Raw genomic sequence first — 18375 nt, 5'->3', positions numbered from 1 at the left:
GCAACCACATAAAATACCTCACCCGCTCTGGAATATTGAGTTTCCAAATTTTGTTCCACGAGCTGTCGTCAACTATACCTGAGTAATTACACATCATATTATACGCTGATTTCACAGAGAAAAGGCCATGCTTGCCATCAGGCCACATCCGAGTGTCCTCATCATTCACATCATCAGAAGGAGTGATGGCTATCATCTTATTCAATAAAACATTAGGAAGCCAACCCTCCAAAATCTGCCAATTCCAATTTCTATTATTATCCAATAAGTCTACTACTCTAGCATTAACTAACGAACTTGGAATATTAATATCCAGATCTACTACTCTAAGGCCAGGCTCAATCCAACACATATCCCAAGCATTAATATTATGCCCATTACCAATTGCCCAAAACGAGTGATTATCAAGAAGAGGCCATAAACTAACCAACGCTTTCCAAAGGCTCGAATCAGTAGGCTTAGCAATAGCATTTACTGAATTCAAAACTCCACGACCATATTTCCCTTTCAAAACTGAACACCATAAATTTGTTCCATTATTCTGCAGCTCCCACCCTAACTTCATTAGACAAGCTTTGTTCATAATGTCCAAACGACGCAGACCATGACCTCCCATATGCTTTGGTTGAGTAACAACATCCCAACTAACAGCATGATAACGTCTCCCTTCAATAGTGTCACCCCAAATAAAGCCTCTCTGCAGCCTCTGAATTTCTTGAAGGATTGATTTAGGTATGTTTGTGGTCATCATAGGATAAATGGGAATAGCTTCAATCACACTTTTGGCCAACGTTACCCTTCCTGCAAAGGAGAGATTCTTCGCTTTCCAAGTTGTAAGCTTATTCTGAAGTTGTGTAATAATATACTGAAAATCTAATTTCTTAGGAGCTCTCCTAAGAAGAGGAACTCCCAAGTATTTCCCCAAAGAGTTTGTAGATCTATACCCGGATATATTCCTAAGATACTCACGAGTTTCACGACTCACATTCTTGGAAAACATAATACTAGTTTTCTCTTGGCTAACCTTTTGACCAGATAGCACACGAAATTGCTCAAGAATATGCTTCACACAGTTCATTTGATCTTCAGTGGCTTGACCAAATAAAAGCAGATCATCAGCAAACATCAAGTGAGATAAAGTGGGGCCTGTTCGACCAACTTTAATCCCTTTCCATTTTCCTTCATTCACCGAATGTGAAATCATATGAGATAACTTATCCATGCAAATCACAAAAAGATATGGAGAGATGGGATCACCTTGTCTAATTCCCCTCTGAGGGTTAAAATAAGCAGCTCTCGCCCCATGCCACTTAACATTTGTCTTAACAGAAGTCACACCATGCATAATAACATTAAGCATATCATCTGGAATTCCCACTTCTTGGAGAGTGTTGACAATAAAATCCCAACGTAACATATCATACGCCTTGGTTAAATCAACTTTGATTGCAAAATATCCTTTACGCCCAGTCATTTTATTCATGCTATGCACTAACTCTTGAGCCACCACAATGTTCTCATGTATACTCTTTAAATATAAATAAACGAGGAATCCGGGGTTTAAACTCTGGCCTTTACATGCACTTGCCAACTAAGTTATATTCACTGTTTTTTTTTTTTTAATTAAAACAGATTCAAATTGATACTTTTACTATGTGAACATGAAAATGATGGACGAAGCGCACGGTTGAAAAAAGTTATATAAAGGTAAGAGCTGGGGTGTATGATGATTCAACCATAAGTTAGTAAGAACAAGTGGTGCTAGGCTGCTAGCTAAGAAGTAGAGGACAAAGGTACTCCCTCCCTCATTTGATCCGCCAAACAACTTCATGCATTGTTTACAGAACAAGTAACATAGTTATGAACTGATGATTTATGATTTGTTACTAGTTATTGAATGTGAATCTTGACTAAATTTTTATAACTATGTCAACCTATCTATTTGAACTAGTTAGTCCATTTTGAATATTTTGATATAATTAGTTGAAACAATCTGTAAGTGGTAAGTGCTTAATAAACGGTGTTAATGGGTTCTATTCACAGGTTAGATGGCAAGAGGTAGCAAATATGAGAGGAGAACTTATTTTACAGCTCCAGGTATTAAATCTTATACATGGAGAATTGAAAGATTTTCTCGTGTGAGAACGAAAGTACTCTATTCAGATGTATTTGAAGCTGGGGGATATAAATGGTATTGTGCTTACACATTCCCTCAATCAATTCATGTTGTTCGTCTTTCTATTTTAGTAGACATGCTATATTGTGTAATAGTCGGCTCTATCTATTCCGGGAAGTGATTTTGTTGTAGTTGTTATTTTAGTTCCTGTGTATTCATCTTCATCGATCCCTTCTCATGTTTTTTATTTTCACTCCGAGCAGGCGTGCACTAACTTACCCAAGAGGGAGCAATACGGATTATTTGTCCATCCGTCTGTGTGCTGAAGATTCAGCTAGTCTGCCCGACGAATGGAGCACATATGTAGAGTTTACTTTGAAAGTAGTTAATCAAATCGAGGATAAGTACTCTGTGACAAGAGGTACCATATTCAATTTGTTCCTTACAGTTGTTACAAACGAGCTACCATGCATGTATGTTGAAATTCAGACCAAAGAGTATGGTAACTTGTAAGATGTTTGTTTTATTTACTTTGTTGAAATCTGGCGCATTAATATGGTTTATTTAGTACTCCCCCCGGCCCTTTTTATAAGAACACTTAACAAAAGGGATTTGGTAGTTATGTTACTACTCTCCTCATTGATTAGTTTCCTTTTCTGGTTCCTAGGATGACAGTGGCCGAGAGGCTGCTTCCTATATCTAATCCTTGTAACCGTATCTTCAATCTATGAGAATACAACACTCCTATTTTCTGAAATCCTATATACTGAAATAGAATTTTATACTTGAAAAAGCCAAGTTGCATTGCCATTTTCTCTGAGAACAAAATGAAAGAGAAAAACAAATGTGGAAATGCACATAATTTTTGGGCATAGCTGTGTTATTTTGGTAACTTTGTTTGCACTATGTAGCCGCGCAGCACAAATTCACTAAACTACAAAGTGATTGGGGTTACCACCACGTCATACCTCTTGGTGTATTGTTTGATCCTTCAAGAGGGTATCTAGTGAATGATACTCTTGTAGTTGAAATTGAAGTAACATACAATGAGGATGAGAAAAACACTGCTGCGCATTTAAGGGTAAGTAGATATTCTTATGTAATTTAGGGCCTAAATTAAACCAAGCTCTAATTGCCACTAACATGTTTATTCTGGAAAATCTGCACTGAATTTGTAGAACGGAATTATGCAGGAGAGGTTGAAGAAAGACTGGGAAGTAAAAAAACTCAAAAATAAAGAAAAGGAAGATGCTCACCTCTACACTATTATAAAGGTGTTCTGAGCTTGCTGCACTATAAATTAGTATTGTTTGTATTTAGAAACATGCTGTTAATTGCTCAATCAGACTGTATTTATATTTATTTATACCGATAACACATAATACTTCTTAGGTGATACGAGATGAAGACCTTGCACAACAAATTGGAAAGGATATATATTTTAATCTTGTAGACCATGGCAAAGTGAGGAGTTTCCGTGTTCAAAAGCAGACATCATTTAACGTTTTCAAGGTATCAACATCAATTACACTATTACAACGGGAAAATTAGAGAAAACGGAATCTTGTTAATTGATGATTGAAGTACAAGAACTAATGTGATTATATTGACTAAGCCTAATAAATCATAATCAAGAAAAACAAGAATCAGATCTTTCCTAATAATTGGCACCAATCGAATCTGAGACCATCAGAGGAGCACTCTCCAAAGTACTAAAATATTAAAACATGATGCTTTAGTTGGAAGGAGAAAAAAGTCGTCATAAGAATAATCTGTGGTTTTTATGCTTTTGAAGTTGTAATTTATAATGTAATAATCGTTTATGAAGTTTCTGATGATTATTCAACAGATGTGTTATTTTTGTAAGTTTGATTTTTCTGTCTGATTGCTAATATGTGATATGTACGAAGAGGTTGCCAAAGCGTTCGGCATACCTGCTCGATTCCAGCGCTTTTGGCTATGGGCAAAGCGTCTAAACGATACATATCGTCCATTTAGGCCATTGACATACATTGAGGAAGCAGCACCTGTAAATTTATTATTTTGAATATTATTTTGCTCATATACCCCCTTCAAGCTTCTTATTTTGTGACCTTTTCATTTCTGATTGCTTGCTTTTAGGAAAATGTTAGTTTTTTTTATTTAAAAAAAAAAAAAACTTAGAGCTTCTTTTCTCCCACATTTATGTTTTATGTTGAATCAAATTCATGACATTTTATATCAACCTGCTAATATAATGTTTGCCATGACTGATAGCATTATAATAAGGTTGTCAAAATTGAGAATTTAGGCAAACTTGTTTTGCCTATATGAAATGGACTCTTAAACTCAACTTGTAAACCCATACGAGTTTGAGTTTACCTCCTCAAAATTAAAGAAAATAAATTCTTTTAAACTCAATTATAAAGGAAAAAACTGACATGAACAAAATCAAGTTACAAAGAAGAAAACGTACCGAATGTGAAAACTGAGATGAAAAAAAGATATAATCTTTTAAAAATTTCCTGCGAGTTTATCAAGCTCACTGCGGGTACAAGTTTACAGCCGAGTGTACTTAAAATTGATACCTAGACTTACAGATAACTCGCAATTGTAACAACCTTGCATTGAATTTCAGTTTTTGTGCCAGACTAACAGTAATTCTACATGCGTTAGCTTTGTTTATCTTCATTTTCCATCTTTGTCTACCTTCCTTTTATTTCTTTTAATTGCAACATATGCAAGTGATTTTTTGTATGGACTATTTTGGATCTTATAGTTTTTTTTTTCTTTTCGAATTGGAGATTCATCGTCTCCTCAGCATACCATCTTAAGTTTTTTGTGTTTTTTTTCTACATTTTGAATGAAATTGCAGGTCGGGCAATTTAGAGACGTATTTGGTATTCACATAGCAGAATTAGAATTGTTTTTGGAAGTGGAGCGTGGGCTGGTAACGTTTATATTATGAATTTGTATACTATTTTGATAGCATGAAACATCATTCAAGCATAGTCCTGGTGACAAACTACATTATTATTTAGGATTTACGCCCCATTCCACTGCTCAAGAAGACACGGTCTGATATATTACTTTTTTTCAAGTTATATGATCCTGAAAGAGAGGAGCTACGGTACTGAGTAATTTCTTGTGTGATTTTTAACATATGTTGTGGTAAAAGATGGACCTTAGTTGACATCAAATGTATTTCCCTTTGATGGCAGTTATGTTGGAAGGCTCCTTGTAAACTGTACTGATAAGCCATCACAAATCTTAACAAAGTTAAATAAATTGGCTGGTTATGATCCGTATGAAGAGATTGAACTATATGAGGTTGGTTTGTGTTGTCTGATTTATTATTTAAGTTCAGAAGCCATATGCTTCGTTATCAAGTTCAGAAGGCATATGCTCCATAAATTTTTTATGTTCAGAAGCGATAAGCTTTGTTATTAAGTTCGGGTCAAGCAGTCATGATTTCAGTTGTTTAGTAACGAAACTTGTTCGTTATTAAGTTCTATGAAAATTTATCATTCTTGCATGACATACCAGAAGGGAAAGGACATTTTCTAACGGTGTTACTGAGTTAATTGTGCCTATTGTTGTGCAGGAAGTGTTTGAACAAAATGCCAAGGGTCTGCCTGTTGACATGAAATTAACATTTCAAGAAAACATGGTATAGTACACACCCAGTTGGCACACACTAAGTTACTGTACAACTGGTTATCTTATTGATTTGTATTTCCATGAATGCAGTTAGAAAATGGTGATATTATATGCTTTCAGAAAGATTCATCTATGGGTATTGTGAAACAAATCCGCTTTGCTGATGTGTGTTCATACTTGGAATATGTGTTCATGCGTTCTCTTTATCTTGTTTCACACTTCCAATATGTGCACAATCGCCAGGTATTTTCTGTTTGCGGTTTAGTTAAAAACAATTTGTTTCATCAAATATGATACAAAAATGAAAGCTACCCACTGATTCTTATCATGTTTCTAGGCGTATCTTGATCTGAATGCTTTTTCCTTGTTCAGGTTCCTTTTTGTCCCTTAGATACAGAATCTGAAGATGAAGATTCATCGGAAGAGCAAAACGAAAACATAACAGCTGAGACCTCACTTGATGAAGGTACCAGCAAAGCCAACGCTAAATTCATCATCAAAGACTTGAAAGAAGTTGATGCTATGATAGATGAGGATGTCATTGCTGCTATCGACAGAGTATTATCAGAAGGGATTACTATTTCCGTAAAATCTCAGCATTCTGTCCAAGAACAAGAAGTCTCAAAACTGGATCCCAACCTCCCTGAGAAACTTCTTCAGGAATTGTGGAATATTGTCTTTGAAGGAGACTTGGTTGAAAAATTATATGAAGGTCTCATTACTAAAGATAACTTCAACGCAGTCAAGGAAAAAATTGACGCTAATGCCGACTTGTTTTCCTCTAACCAACTAGAACAAGTCAGTGTCTTTGTTGACGTTTTCAACAACATCGTGAGAATGTTAGAGAAATTAAAAAATTTGAATAATGAGCTAGACTCAGCTAAGAAGAGCACCGGTCAAGATAATAAAGCATTGAAAGAAACAAGACAAAAAATATTGATCTCAAGGACTTTTTTCACAAACCATCAAAACCAACTCAACTCTCTTGATGCTCAGATTGCTGATCTTAATGCCAAGCATGAAAAACTACAAGTTCAGAGGGCCAAAGTTACTGAGGGTCAAGATCAAGAGAAAGATAAGATCGCATCTTTGAACAAAGAAGTTAAATCAATTTTCCATCGCCTCTCTGATGATCAAATCAAATTGAAAAGTGTCGAAGATCAAATTCCGGAAGCTCTAATTGAATTGGAAAGTCATGAGAAGGTCTACAAACTCATGAGGGCAGTCCCTCCATTTTGATTTATGTTGTTGCTTTGCCTTTTTGGCCACAGCATTTTACTTCAACGCCAATTTAGCTTTCTATTTTAATATTATGAATACTTGGCCATGGTTCCTTTGCAATTATATATTTGTATTCGTCTTTTGCATTGCCAAAATATTTGACTTGACTAGTTGTTCTAGTATAGACCGAAACAACATTGACACTCTTTTTTTTTTTTTGGTTAAGTAGGCTAGTGGCTAGAGCTCACACAATTTAATTGTGGAGAAGTGGAGTGTCCGAGGTTCGAACCTCGGTCCCTGCATATAAAATGCAATATCCCTACCAACTGAGATAAGCTCACGAGATCAACATTGCCACTGTTAATTGAGCTTGACCATACAAAAGTCATTATATATATTTTTATTTCAAAAAAATTGATATTAAATCTAATAAATTCGTTGAAAGAGAAACCCCATAAACCAAACAAATTGGTCGCATTTCTTTGTGTAGGGGCAATATATAACTCATCATATCTTATAAACCCTCACCGTATTATTTCAGAAATTTGGCTAACGTACGTAAGTAAATTAATCTTCAACTATGTGAATACGATGGTTTTTTTTATTTTATTTTTATCTTTGATTCAATGAATCATAGCATATTACATTTGATTTAGTTGTAAGATTTATTAATTCAATTATTAACAAAATAAGATTTTATTAATTTAATAGTAGAAACAAGTTTGTGCATGGTACATGAGTACACCATGAAAATTATTGATTCATTCATAATTTCAATAAATTCTCTCCAATTTTTTTCAATATAAACTAGAAATTCATTTATTTAAAAACATAAAAAAATTAGGGGATATAAATCTCACTCTAAAAAGAAGGAAAAAAAACTATAACATCTAAAACCGAGGGGACTTACACGGGAGGGATGTATTTCCCCGCGAGTTAAATAAGTAAAATGGTTAAATGCGTTTTTGGTCTTTGTAAATTTGATAGTTCAGTGTTTAGGTGAATTGGCAAAATTTAAGATTTTGTTTGCATGTTTGGAGGGGATGGGAGGGTTTGAAAGAAAAAAAAAAAGGAGTAAGAGGAAGAAATAGAGAACATGGGAAGGAGCAGGTATTAAGGGGTTTATTTTTCTTCAAAATATAAAACCCTTGTAATTTGGAGGAACTACAAAAATTGTATTGGAGGAGGGTTTTTGAGTGGTGGTTTGGGAGGGATTATATAAATTCTTCAAATTTAATTTATGTTGTTATAATATTCTTCAAATTTTTGCAGGCCAATTTACTATTTTTTGGAAATTTATTGGGGTCAATTTGAATTTTTTGAAAAATTTGAGGACTTAAATGTAAAATTCTTTAAATTATCATCTAAACAATGAAATTCACACAAAGTATTTGAATTCTCTCAAAACATTACTCCCTCCGGTCACATTTATAAGCAAAAATGTAATTTTTAGATTCATTGAATACATAATGTATTTGGTCTATATATTGACCAAATACATTAAGCATTGAATGAATCTAAAAAGAGTTTTTTTGCTTATAAATGTGACCAAAGGGAGTACATTACATCAAAACATTCCCTAATCCAAACACACTACAAGGAAACAAATGTGAGATTTTAATAGTTTGGCAAAATGCTGAAACATGATTGGACATAAGTGAAAAACACATTTTACACTGACCGTGCATATTCTTTAAATCCATCATAATTTGTCACATGTATCAAGAATCAATTCGCTTGTTATTCCTTCCCTTCAATTGTTATAGACTGCAATAAACGTGAAATTGCTCTGATTATTTGTTACCGACAGCTACGAGACTACCATGTTCATGTCAACATATAAGTTCTCATGTCAACATATGAGATGCAAAACTTATTGCATCTCATGAAAGTAAAAGTTTGAAGATGCAAAAAAGTGGGAAGATAAGAGTTTTATTTGGACGTCATTGGCGCATGTAGTGTATTTTAAATGATAGAGAATGATTGATAAAAGAGACAGACATAGTGACAACACAATCCAACGACACCCATGTAAAATTGAAAGAGAAAGAGTGTTGCCGATTATCTTGGTAAGAAAAAGAGATTAACAATGAAGATAAAATATGTGTTTGTTTTAGCTTTAAAGCAAATAGATTTGCAGCTTTGAACGGATGGGGAAACATTTGGTTAGAAAGCGATTCCAATATTGTTTTATTGACTTTTAAGAATGACTCTCTTGTTCCTATTTCCCTTCGGAATAGGTGGCATAATGCTCTTCGGCTTGGTGTTCAGGTGATATCATCACATATTTATCGGGAAGGGAATTCTTGTGCTGACAAGTTTGCTAATTTGGGACACTCTTCCGGGCGCAGTCTGCCTGTCTGAGTTGGCGCAGGATGTTTGCAGGGATTTCTTTAGAGATAGGTTTAGCTTGCCTAATTATCGATTCTCGCTGATGTTTTCTTTCTTGCTCCTTTTCTTTTTGCTGAGGGTTTTGGTTTGACCCCCCCCCCCCCCCCCCCTCTTGTATATATCTTTTCCTATTTTTTTAATAAAAAAAATCTGAGATTGACGGTATTGGATAGAAGGGTCCTCGGAGTGCCAACTTAGCTGGGATGTCGACGATTTTTCTTGATGTATGTCCTTTCTCATGACTTAGAAAAAAAAAAACAAATAGATTTTGGGTGCATTTGTTTTAGATTTTTTTTTTATATAAAAAAGTCACTTTTGTCATTTTTAAACGTGCGTTTAGGAGATTAGTGCTAACAACATTCTCTTTTCAACACTCTCTCTAACCATAACTTTTTTATTAGTTTAAACCAAGACAAGTCCTATACATTGGAATTTTGTTCAACTTAAAGTTGCGGATCATATATTGATTTCATCCAATAAAAAAATGCATGTTAAAGATAGAATGTCCCTAACATTTCTCTTGTTTATGATTCTTAAAAAAAACATTTTATAAAAAATTATTGTTTACTCTAAAATAAAAGTTATTAGGGTTAACTTTTTTCAAGATCCTATGCTTTTTTATTAAAAATAATAGAGGTAACCCATACATTAGTTAAAATCTTTGTTTAACCGATACTCCCTCCGTCCCATAATATAAGCAAAGAAAACTCATTTTCATTGTCCCAAAATATAAGCAAAAAAGACAAACTTTTATCCTATTTAATCTTGTTTTTTTAAAAAATCTCCTTTCCAATAAAAACTTTTGTTTATTCTCTTAAAATTAAATGCAAATTACATTCAATTTTCTCTCTCTTTCATTTTTTTCATAACCAATAGCCAATGAAAATTGTTTTTACATCTTCCTATAAAACTTTTTCCAAAGAAAAAACAAAAAATTATACTCCAAATTATTATGTTTTAATTTTCTTTCTAATAAGTGATTTTTTTTTCTTAGAATTCGGGACGAGGAAGTTCCTAGTATTATTATACGTGGGGGTCCTCTAAAAAATTTTATATGTGGGCGGCGGGTGATTGAACGAATCTGTGCCTGCAAAATCGAATGGTTGCTTCGATTCTTGAAGTGGCGTGGTTTCTTTGTTATGTTTTGCCCTTTCAATACACTGGACATTGAATTCACAAGACCGCAACTTCCAAAAAATAAAGAAATGCTACTAACAATCGATTTCTTTTTTTTCTTTAGGAAAAACGGAAATGTTACTACTGATTGAAATATTAAAATAATCAGCCAAAAATTATTAAAGGGACAAATGTTAAACTTGCCACAAAACTAACTTTTTTTTAAGTATCACTTTATTGACCACTAATCCACATCTTAAGATAAATAATTAGAGAATTTGAATTATGTTTACAAGATAAAACATTTTTTTTAGTTAAGTAGTGTAAATGTAGGTGGATTCTAGGGTGAGGGTTCAACTAAGTCCCTCACCGGTGAACCATTAAAAACATACCATTAGATTAAATCAATGTTCCAGATTTGATGAAAATAAAATTGAAAACATAATGATTTGTCACATACTATCCCCATCCATCTATGTAACTGCTCTCGTTGCCCTAAAATCTTTTCAATCGAACACCACAGTGTCATTGTCACCATTCATGGTTGCATTCTTTCATGGTCTAATTACTGCTTCTTTCCTTCCCTCATATTTAGGCTTGTTTAATTTTTAATTTTAATAGCAAGTTGAGAATATTCCTATGTTTTGGTTGAAGATTAAACTGAGCTATGACATGAGTTGTTATCATTTCTAAATTTTGAGAATTTAATTGTTTATTCTTCCATTTTGTTTTGCCATGAGTATCTTGGAATTAAAGGTTTAACATTAAATTTAAATCATTGAGCCGTAGTGAAAAACCTAAAACTTGTGAAATTGCACCATTGGAGAAGAAACACAGATGGGAAAGTGAGAATATTGTGTGTGAAAATGTGTAAATGCTCTCCTCTTTATTTTCATTAAATCTAGAACATTGATTTAATCTAATGGTATGTTTTTAATGGTTCACCGGTGAGGGACTTAATTGAACCCTCACCCTAGAATCCACCGTAAATGTAATGACTATTAATTTATCTTTTTTTGAGGATATTAATTTATCTCTTAAATATAAATAAGTGAAGTGTTCGGGCTTAAACTTCGGCTCATACATATCACATGCATGATCTCTAACAATTGTGTTAAGCTCATATAGACAACTAACATTACTTTTATTAAGGGAAATGTCAACATTTATCCTTAATGCACATATATTACTTTTATGTATATGTTAACATTTTCCCTCAAAAATGTATATGTTAACATTTCCTTTTATTATATGTTATGTTAAATTTTTATCTATTATTTTATTATGTTTTTATAGCGTCTTTAAATGATAAAATATTATTTTATTGAAGAAATGATAAAAAAATATTGTACACAAAAAAAATTACAATTATTCCCTCTGTTTCATAATATTTGTCGTTTTTAAGGAAATTACACATAAAAAAAATTAAATAAATTTTGTTATTTTTGATAAAATTATGTGTTTTTTTCTGTAATACCTTAACCATTTATTATTTCTTTCTCTACAAAATAGGTAAGAGTATTATTGACAAACCAATATTTAATGTTGCATTGAACCTTGAAAGTGACAAGTAAAGTGAATTAAAATTATTATTCAAAAACGACAGTTATTGTGAAATGGAGGGAGTATAATTTTGATATCCCTAAACTGCATTAATTGGATTGTATTAAATTGCATTTTTCTAATTGAGTCATCCAAATCAAACTTAACCACGTATAATTCCACCTTTAATTTTTTTGTTAAATACTCCTTCCATCCCAAATTATAAGTTGTTTTGAACAAAAATTGTCTCAAATTATATGTCGTTTTACAATTTCAATAAAGCAATAATGTTACTTTTCTTATTATATCTTTAGCTATTTATTACTCTTCATTCTTTCAAATTTTTCATTTATTTTTCCTATATCATTTATTAACGACAATTTGTAAAACAACTCATAATATCTCTTTCCTACACTAAATTAATTACATTTATTTATATGTGTGAAATGCCCAAAAATAATTGGGACAGAGTGAGTAATTTATTGATTAGAAATTCATTCTTTAAAGATAAATAAATGAGGAATCGGGGTTTAAATTCTGGTTTTTACGTACACTTGCCAACTAAGTTATATTCACGTTTTTTTTAATTAAAAAAACAGATTCAAATTAATACTTTTACTATGTGAACATGAAAATGACGGATGAAGCTTATAAGGTTCGAACCTCAGATCTTGCATATACTATGCACTGTCTTTACCAATTGAACTAAGTTCATGGAACTAAAAAAGTTATATAAAGGTAAGAGCTGGGATGTATGATGATTCAAGCATAAGTTAGTGAGAACAAGTGGTGCTAGCTAAGAAGTAGAGGACAAAGGTACTCCCTCCCTCATTTGATCCACCAAACAACTTTGTGCATTGTTTAGTTGCCACATACAGGATACAGAACAAGTAACATAGTTATGAACTGATGATTTATGATTTGTTACTAGTTATTGAATGTGAATCTTGAGTAAATTTTTATAACTATGTCAACCTATCTATTTGAACTAGTTAGTCCATTTTGAATATTTGAATTTGATATAAATAGTTGAAACAATCTGTAAGTGGTAAGTGCTTAATAAACGGTGTTATTGGGTTCTACTCACAGGCTAGATGGGAGGTAGCAAATATGAGAGGAGAACTTCTCTTACAGCTCCAGGTATTCAATCTTATACATGGAGAACTGAAAGATTTTCTCGTGTGAGAGCGACAGTACTCTATTCAGATGTATTTGAAGCTGGGGGCTATAAATGGTATTGTGCTTACTCTATTCATGTTGTTCGTCTTCCTATTTTAGTAGACATGCTATATTATGTAATAGTCGGCTCGGCTCTATCTATTCCGGGAAGTGATTTTGTTGTAATTGTTATTTTAGTTCCTTCTCATGTTTTTTATTTTCACTCTGAGCAGGCATGCAATAATTCACCCAAGAGGGAACAATACGGACCATTTGTCCATCTATCTGTGTACTGCAGATTCAGCTAGTCTGCCCGATGGTTGGAGCACATATGTAGAGTTTACTTTGAAAGTAGTTAATCAAATCGAGGATAAGTACTCTGTGACAAAAGGTACCATATTCAATTTGTTCCTTACAGTTGTTACAAACGAACTACCATGTATGTTGAAATTCAGACCAAATGTGGAAATGCACATAATTTTTGGGCTTAGCTGTGTTATTTGGGTAACTTTGTCTGCACTATGTAGTTGCGAAGCACAAATTCACTAAACTAATATGTGATTGGGGTCACAAGAACGTCATACCTCTTGGTATATTGTTTGATCCTTCAAGAGGGTATCTAGTGAATGATACTCTTGTAGTTGAAATTGAAGTAACATACACCGAGGATGAGAAAGACACTGCTGCGCATTTAAGGGTAAGTAGATATTCTTATGTAATTTAGGGCCTAAATTAAACCAAGCTCTAATTGCCACTAACATGTTTATTCTGGAAAATCTGCACTGAATTTGTAGAACGGAATTATGCAGGAGAGGTTGAAGAAAGACTGGGAAGTAAAAAAACTCAAAAATAAAGAAAAGGAAGATGCTCACCTCTACACTATTATAAAGGTGTTCTGAGCTTGCTTCACTATAAATTAGTATTGTTTGTATTTAGAAACATGCTGTTAATTGCTCAATCAGACTGTATTTATATTTATTTATACCGATAACACATAATACTTCTTAGGTGATACGAGATGAAGACCTTGCACAACAAATTGGAAAGGATATATATTTTAATCTTGTAGACCATGGCAAAGTGAGGAGTTTCCGTGTTCAAAAGCAGACATCATTTAACGTTTTCAAGGTATCAACATCAATTACACTATTACAACGGGAAAATTAGAGAAAACGGAATCTTGTTAATTGATGATTGAAGTACAAGAACTAATGTGATTATATTGACTAAGCCTAATAAATCATAATCAAGAAAAACAAGAATCAGATCTTTCCTAATAATTGGCACCAATCGAATCTGAGACCATCAGAGGAGCACTCTCCAAAGTACTAAAATATTAAAACATGATGCTTTAGTTGGAAGGAGAAAAAAGTCGTCATATGAATAATCTGTGGTTTTTATGCTTTTGAAGTTGTAATTTATAATGTAATAATCGTTTATGAAGTTTCTGATGATTATTCAACAGATGTGTTATTTTTGTAAGTTTGATTTTTCTGTCTGATTGCTAATATGTGATATGTAGGAAGAGGTTGCCAAAGCGTTCGGCATACCTGCTCGATTCCAGCGCTTTTGGCTATGGGCAAAGCGTCTAAACGATACATATCGTCCATTTAGGCCATTGACATACATTGAGGAAGCAGCACCTGTAAATTTATTATTTTGAATATTATTTTGCTCATATACCCCCTTCAAGCTTCTTATTTTGTGACCTTTTCATTTCTGATTGCTTGCTTTTAGGAAAATGTTAGTTTTTTTTATTTAAAAAAAAAAAAAAACTTAGAGCTTCTTTTCCCCCACATTTATGTTTTATGTTGAATCAAATTCATGACATTTTATATCAACCTGCTAATATAATGTTTGCCATGACTGATAGCATTATAATAAGGTTGTCAAAATTGAGAATTTAGGCAAACTTGTTTTGCCTATATGAAATGGACTCTTAAACTCAACTTGTAAACCCATACGAGTTTGAGTTTACCTCCTCAAAATTAAAGAAAATAAATTCTTTTAAACTCAATTATAAAGGAAAAAACTGACATGAACAAAATCAAGTTACAAAGAAGAAAACGTACCGAATGTGAAAACTGAGATGAAAAAAAGATATAATCTTTTAAAAATTTCCTGCGAGTTTATCAAGCTCACTGCGGGTACAAGTTTACAGCCGAGTGTACTTAAAATTGATACCTAGACTTACAGATAACTCGCAATTGTAACAACCTTGCATTGAATTTCAGTTTTTGTGCCAGACTAACAGTAATTCTACATGCGTTAGCTTTGTTTATCTTCATTTTCCATCTTTGTCTACCTTCCTTTTATTTCTTTTAATATGCAACATATGCAAGTGATTTTTCGTATGGACTATTTTGGATCTTATAGTTTTTTTTTTCTTTTCGAATTGGAGATTCATTGTCTCCTCAGCATACCATCTGAAGTTTTTTGTGTTTTTTTTCTACATTTTGAATGAAATTGCAGGTCGGGCAATTTAGAGACGTATTTGGTATTCACATAGCAGAATTAGAATTGTTTTTGGAAGTGGAGCGTGGGCTGGTAACGTTTATATTATGAATTTGTATACTATTTTTGATAGCATGAAACATCATTCAAGCATAGTCCTATTGACAAACTACATTATTATTTAGGATTTACGCCCCATTCCACTACTCAAGAAGACACAGTCTGATATATTACTTTTTTTCAAGTTATATGATCCTGAAAGAATGGAGCTACGGTACTGAGTAATTTCTTGTGTGATTTTTAACATATGTTGTGGTAAAAGATGGACCTTAGTTGACATCAAATGTATTTCCCTTTGATGGCAGTTATGTTGGAAGGCTCCTTGTAAACTGTACTGATAAGCCATCACAAATCTTAACAAAGTTAAATAAATTGGCTGGTTATGAACCTGGTGAAGAGATTGAACTATATGAGGTTGGTTTGTGTTGTCTGATTTATTATTTAAGTTCAGAAGCCATATGCTTCGTTATCAAGTTCAGAAGGCATATGCTCCATAAATTTTTTATGTTCAGAAGCGATAAGCTTCGTTATTAAGTTCGGGTCAAGCAGTCATGATTTCAGTTTAGTAACGAAACTTGTTCGTTATTAAGTTCTATTAAAATTTATCATTCTTGCATGACATACCAGAAGGGAAAGGACATTTTCTAATGGCGTTACTGAGTTAATTGTACCTACTGTATTGCAGGAAGTGTTTGAACCAAATGTCAAGTGTCTGCCTGTTGACATGAAATTAACATTTCAAGAAAACATGGTATAGTACACACCCAGTTGGCACACACTAAGTTACTGTACAACTGGTTATCTTATTGATTTGTATTTCCATGAATGCAGTTAGAAAATGGTGATATTATATGCTTTCAGAAAGATTCATCTATGGATATTGTGAAACAAATCCCCTTTCGTGATGTGTGTTCATACTTGGCATATGTGCACAAGCGTTATCCTTATGTGGCTTCATCCATCGAATATGTGCACAATCCCCAGGTATTTTCTGTATGTGGTTTAGTTAAAAACAATTTGTTTCGTCCAATGTGATACAAAAATGAAAGCTACCCATTGATTCTTATCATGTTTCTAGGCGTATCTTGATCTGAATGTTTTTTCCTTGTTCAGGCTCCTTTTTGTCCCTCAGGCATAGAATCTGAAGATGAAGATTCATCGGAAGAGGAATCTGAAGAAAAAGATTCATCGGAAGAGCAAAACGAAAACATAACAGCTGAAGAAACGAATGTTGACAAAATCATTGAAGCTCAACAGTCAAAAGTGGTCATAGAGACCTCTCGTGATGAAGGTACCAGCAAAGCCAACGCTTCAAAATTCGTCATCAAAGACTTGAAAGAAGTCGATGCTATGATAGATGGGGATGTCATTGCTGCTATCGACAGAGTTTTATTAGAAGGGATTACTATTTCCTTAAAATCTCAGCATTCTGTCCAAGAACAAGAAGTCTCGAAACTGGATCCCAACCTCCCCGAGAAACTTCTTCAGGAATTGTGGGGTATTGTCTTTGAAGGAGACTTGGTTGAAAACTTATCTGAAGGTCTCTTTACTAAAGATAAATTCAACGCAGTCAAGGAAAAAATTGACACTAATGCTGACTTGTTTTCCTCTAACCAACTAGAACAAGTCAGTGTCTTTGTTGACCTTGTCAACAACCTCGTGAGAATGTCAGAGAAATGCAAAATTTTGACAAAGGAGCTAGACTCAGCCAAGAAGAGCACCCGTCAAGATAATAAAGCATTGAAAGAAACAAGACAAAAAATATTGATCTCAAGGACTTTCTTCATAAACCATCTAAACCAACTCAACTCTCTTGATGCTCAGATTGCTGATCTTAATGCCAAGCTTGAAAAACTACAAGTTGAGAGGGCCAAAGTTACTGAGGGTCAAGATCAAGAGAAAGATAAGATCGCATCTTTGAACAAAGAAGTTAAATCAATTTTCCATCGCCTCTCTGATGATCAAATCAAATTGAAAAGTGTTGAAGATCAATTTCGGGAAATTGTAATTGAATTGGAAGGTCATATGAAGCTCTATCGAATCTTCCAGGCAGTTCCTCCATTTTGATATATGTCATTGCTTTGCCTTTTTCGCCACAACATTTTACTTCGACACCAATTTAGCCTTCTAGCTTTCCATTTTAATATTATGAATACTTGGCACCAATTTTCAAGGAAAAGGGGTTGGAGGTACATCACTTTGCTTTCATTCATGACAATGTTAGTATGTGTATGAGGTAGTTAAAATGTTAGTTAATATTATGAGACAATCTTTACTTAAATGGGAATGTGAGTAATATATCAGTGGAATATGTTACAATTTCATCATTTAAGGGATAATCCTCTCTCAGTAAAGTAGGAAAGTTGCCACAAACAAAATGGGAGTTTCACGCTAAAACAAAACATTGGCGAAATACCCAGACCCTGGTTCCTTTGCAATTATATATTTGTATTCGTCTTTTGCGTTTATTGCCAAAATATTTGACTTGGACTAGTTGTTATAGTATACACAAAGTCCACCCATTTCCATGCAGATTATAGCCTTGGAAAAATAAGATGAAATACAATTAACATAGTTTATAATTCTTGTAAAAAAAAAATAGTTTAATTTTTTTTACAAAGGCATAAGAAAACAATAAAATTCATGGGAGGGCCTGAACCCTAGGGATTAGGCCAAAA

The 18375-nt window shown here is 33.4% G+C and overlaps 2 protein-coding genes across 6 annotated transcripts; both read left to right on the top strand.

Moving 5' to 3' along the window:
• Positions 1 to 1648: 1648 nt before the first annotated feature.
• LOC146924882 (ubiquitin C-terminal hydrolase 12-like) lies at positions 1649 to 7082 on the top strand. 3 transcript variants are annotated; one of them, XM_085709824.1, is made up of 13 exons: positions 1649 to 1793; positions 2044 to 2191; positions 2380 to 2537; positions 3028 to 3197; positions 3310 to 3390; positions 3509 to 3629; positions 4024 to 4145; positions 4971 to 5045; positions 5137 to 5225; positions 5317 to 5425; positions 5700 to 5765; positions 5846 to 5998; positions 6128 to 7082. In XM_085709824.1, exons 2-13 carry the CDS (start codon positions 2049 to 2051, stop codon positions 6992 to 6994), a joined length of 2154 nt encoding a protein of 717 aa, XP_085565950.1. In that variant the 5' UTR covers positions 1649 to 1793; positions 2044 to 2048; the 3' UTR covers positions 6995 to 7082. The 3 variants fall into 3 exon arrangements, with proteins under 3 accessions (XP_085565950.1, XP_085565949.1, XP_085565951.1); XM_085709823.1 differs by having other exon boundaries at positions 3295 to 3390; XM_085709825.1 differs by lacking the exon at positions 4024 to 4145 and having other exon boundaries at positions 3295 to 3390; positions 3509 to 3628.
• Positions 7083 to 12678: 5596 nt separating this feature from the next.
• LOC146924881 (ubiquitin C-terminal hydrolase 12-like) lies at positions 12679 to 18162 on the top strand. Of its 3 annotated transcripts, none has more exons than XM_085709817.1 (13): positions 12679 to 12841; positions 13115 to 13259; positions 13417 to 13574; positions 13711 to 13880; positions 13993 to 14073; positions 14192 to 14311; positions 14706 to 14828; positions 15656 to 15730; positions 15823 to 15911; positions 16003 to 16111; positions 16383 to 16448; positions 16529 to 16681; positions 16811 to 18162. In XM_085709817.1, the coding sequence occupies exons 2-13, from the start codon at positions 13120 to 13122 to the stop codon at positions 17762 to 17764; spliced, it is 2238 nt and encodes a 745-aa protein (XP_085565943.1). In that variant the 5' UTR covers positions 12679 to 12841; positions 13115 to 13119; the 3' UTR covers positions 17765 to 18162. The 3 variants fall into 3 exon arrangements, with proteins under 3 accessions (XP_085565943.1, XP_085565942.1, XP_085565944.1); XM_085709816.1 differs by having other exon boundaries at positions 13978 to 14073; XM_085709818.1 differs by lacking the exon at positions 14706 to 14828 and having other exon boundaries at positions 13978 to 14073.
• The last annotated feature ends 213 nt before the right edge of the window (positions 18163 to 18375 follow it).

The sequence above is a fragment of the Medicago sativa genome, chromosome 5 (genome assembly GCF_051527215.1).
Source record: "Medicago sativa cultivar Bolivia chromosome 5, Bolivia_mono, whole genome shotgun sequence".
Lineage (NCBI taxonomy): Eukaryota > Viridiplantae > Streptophyta > Magnoliopsida > Fabales > Fabaceae > Medicago > Medicago sativa.
Note: the sequence above shows the minus strand (reverse complement) of the source record. Positions and strands in the feature narration are given on the sequence as shown.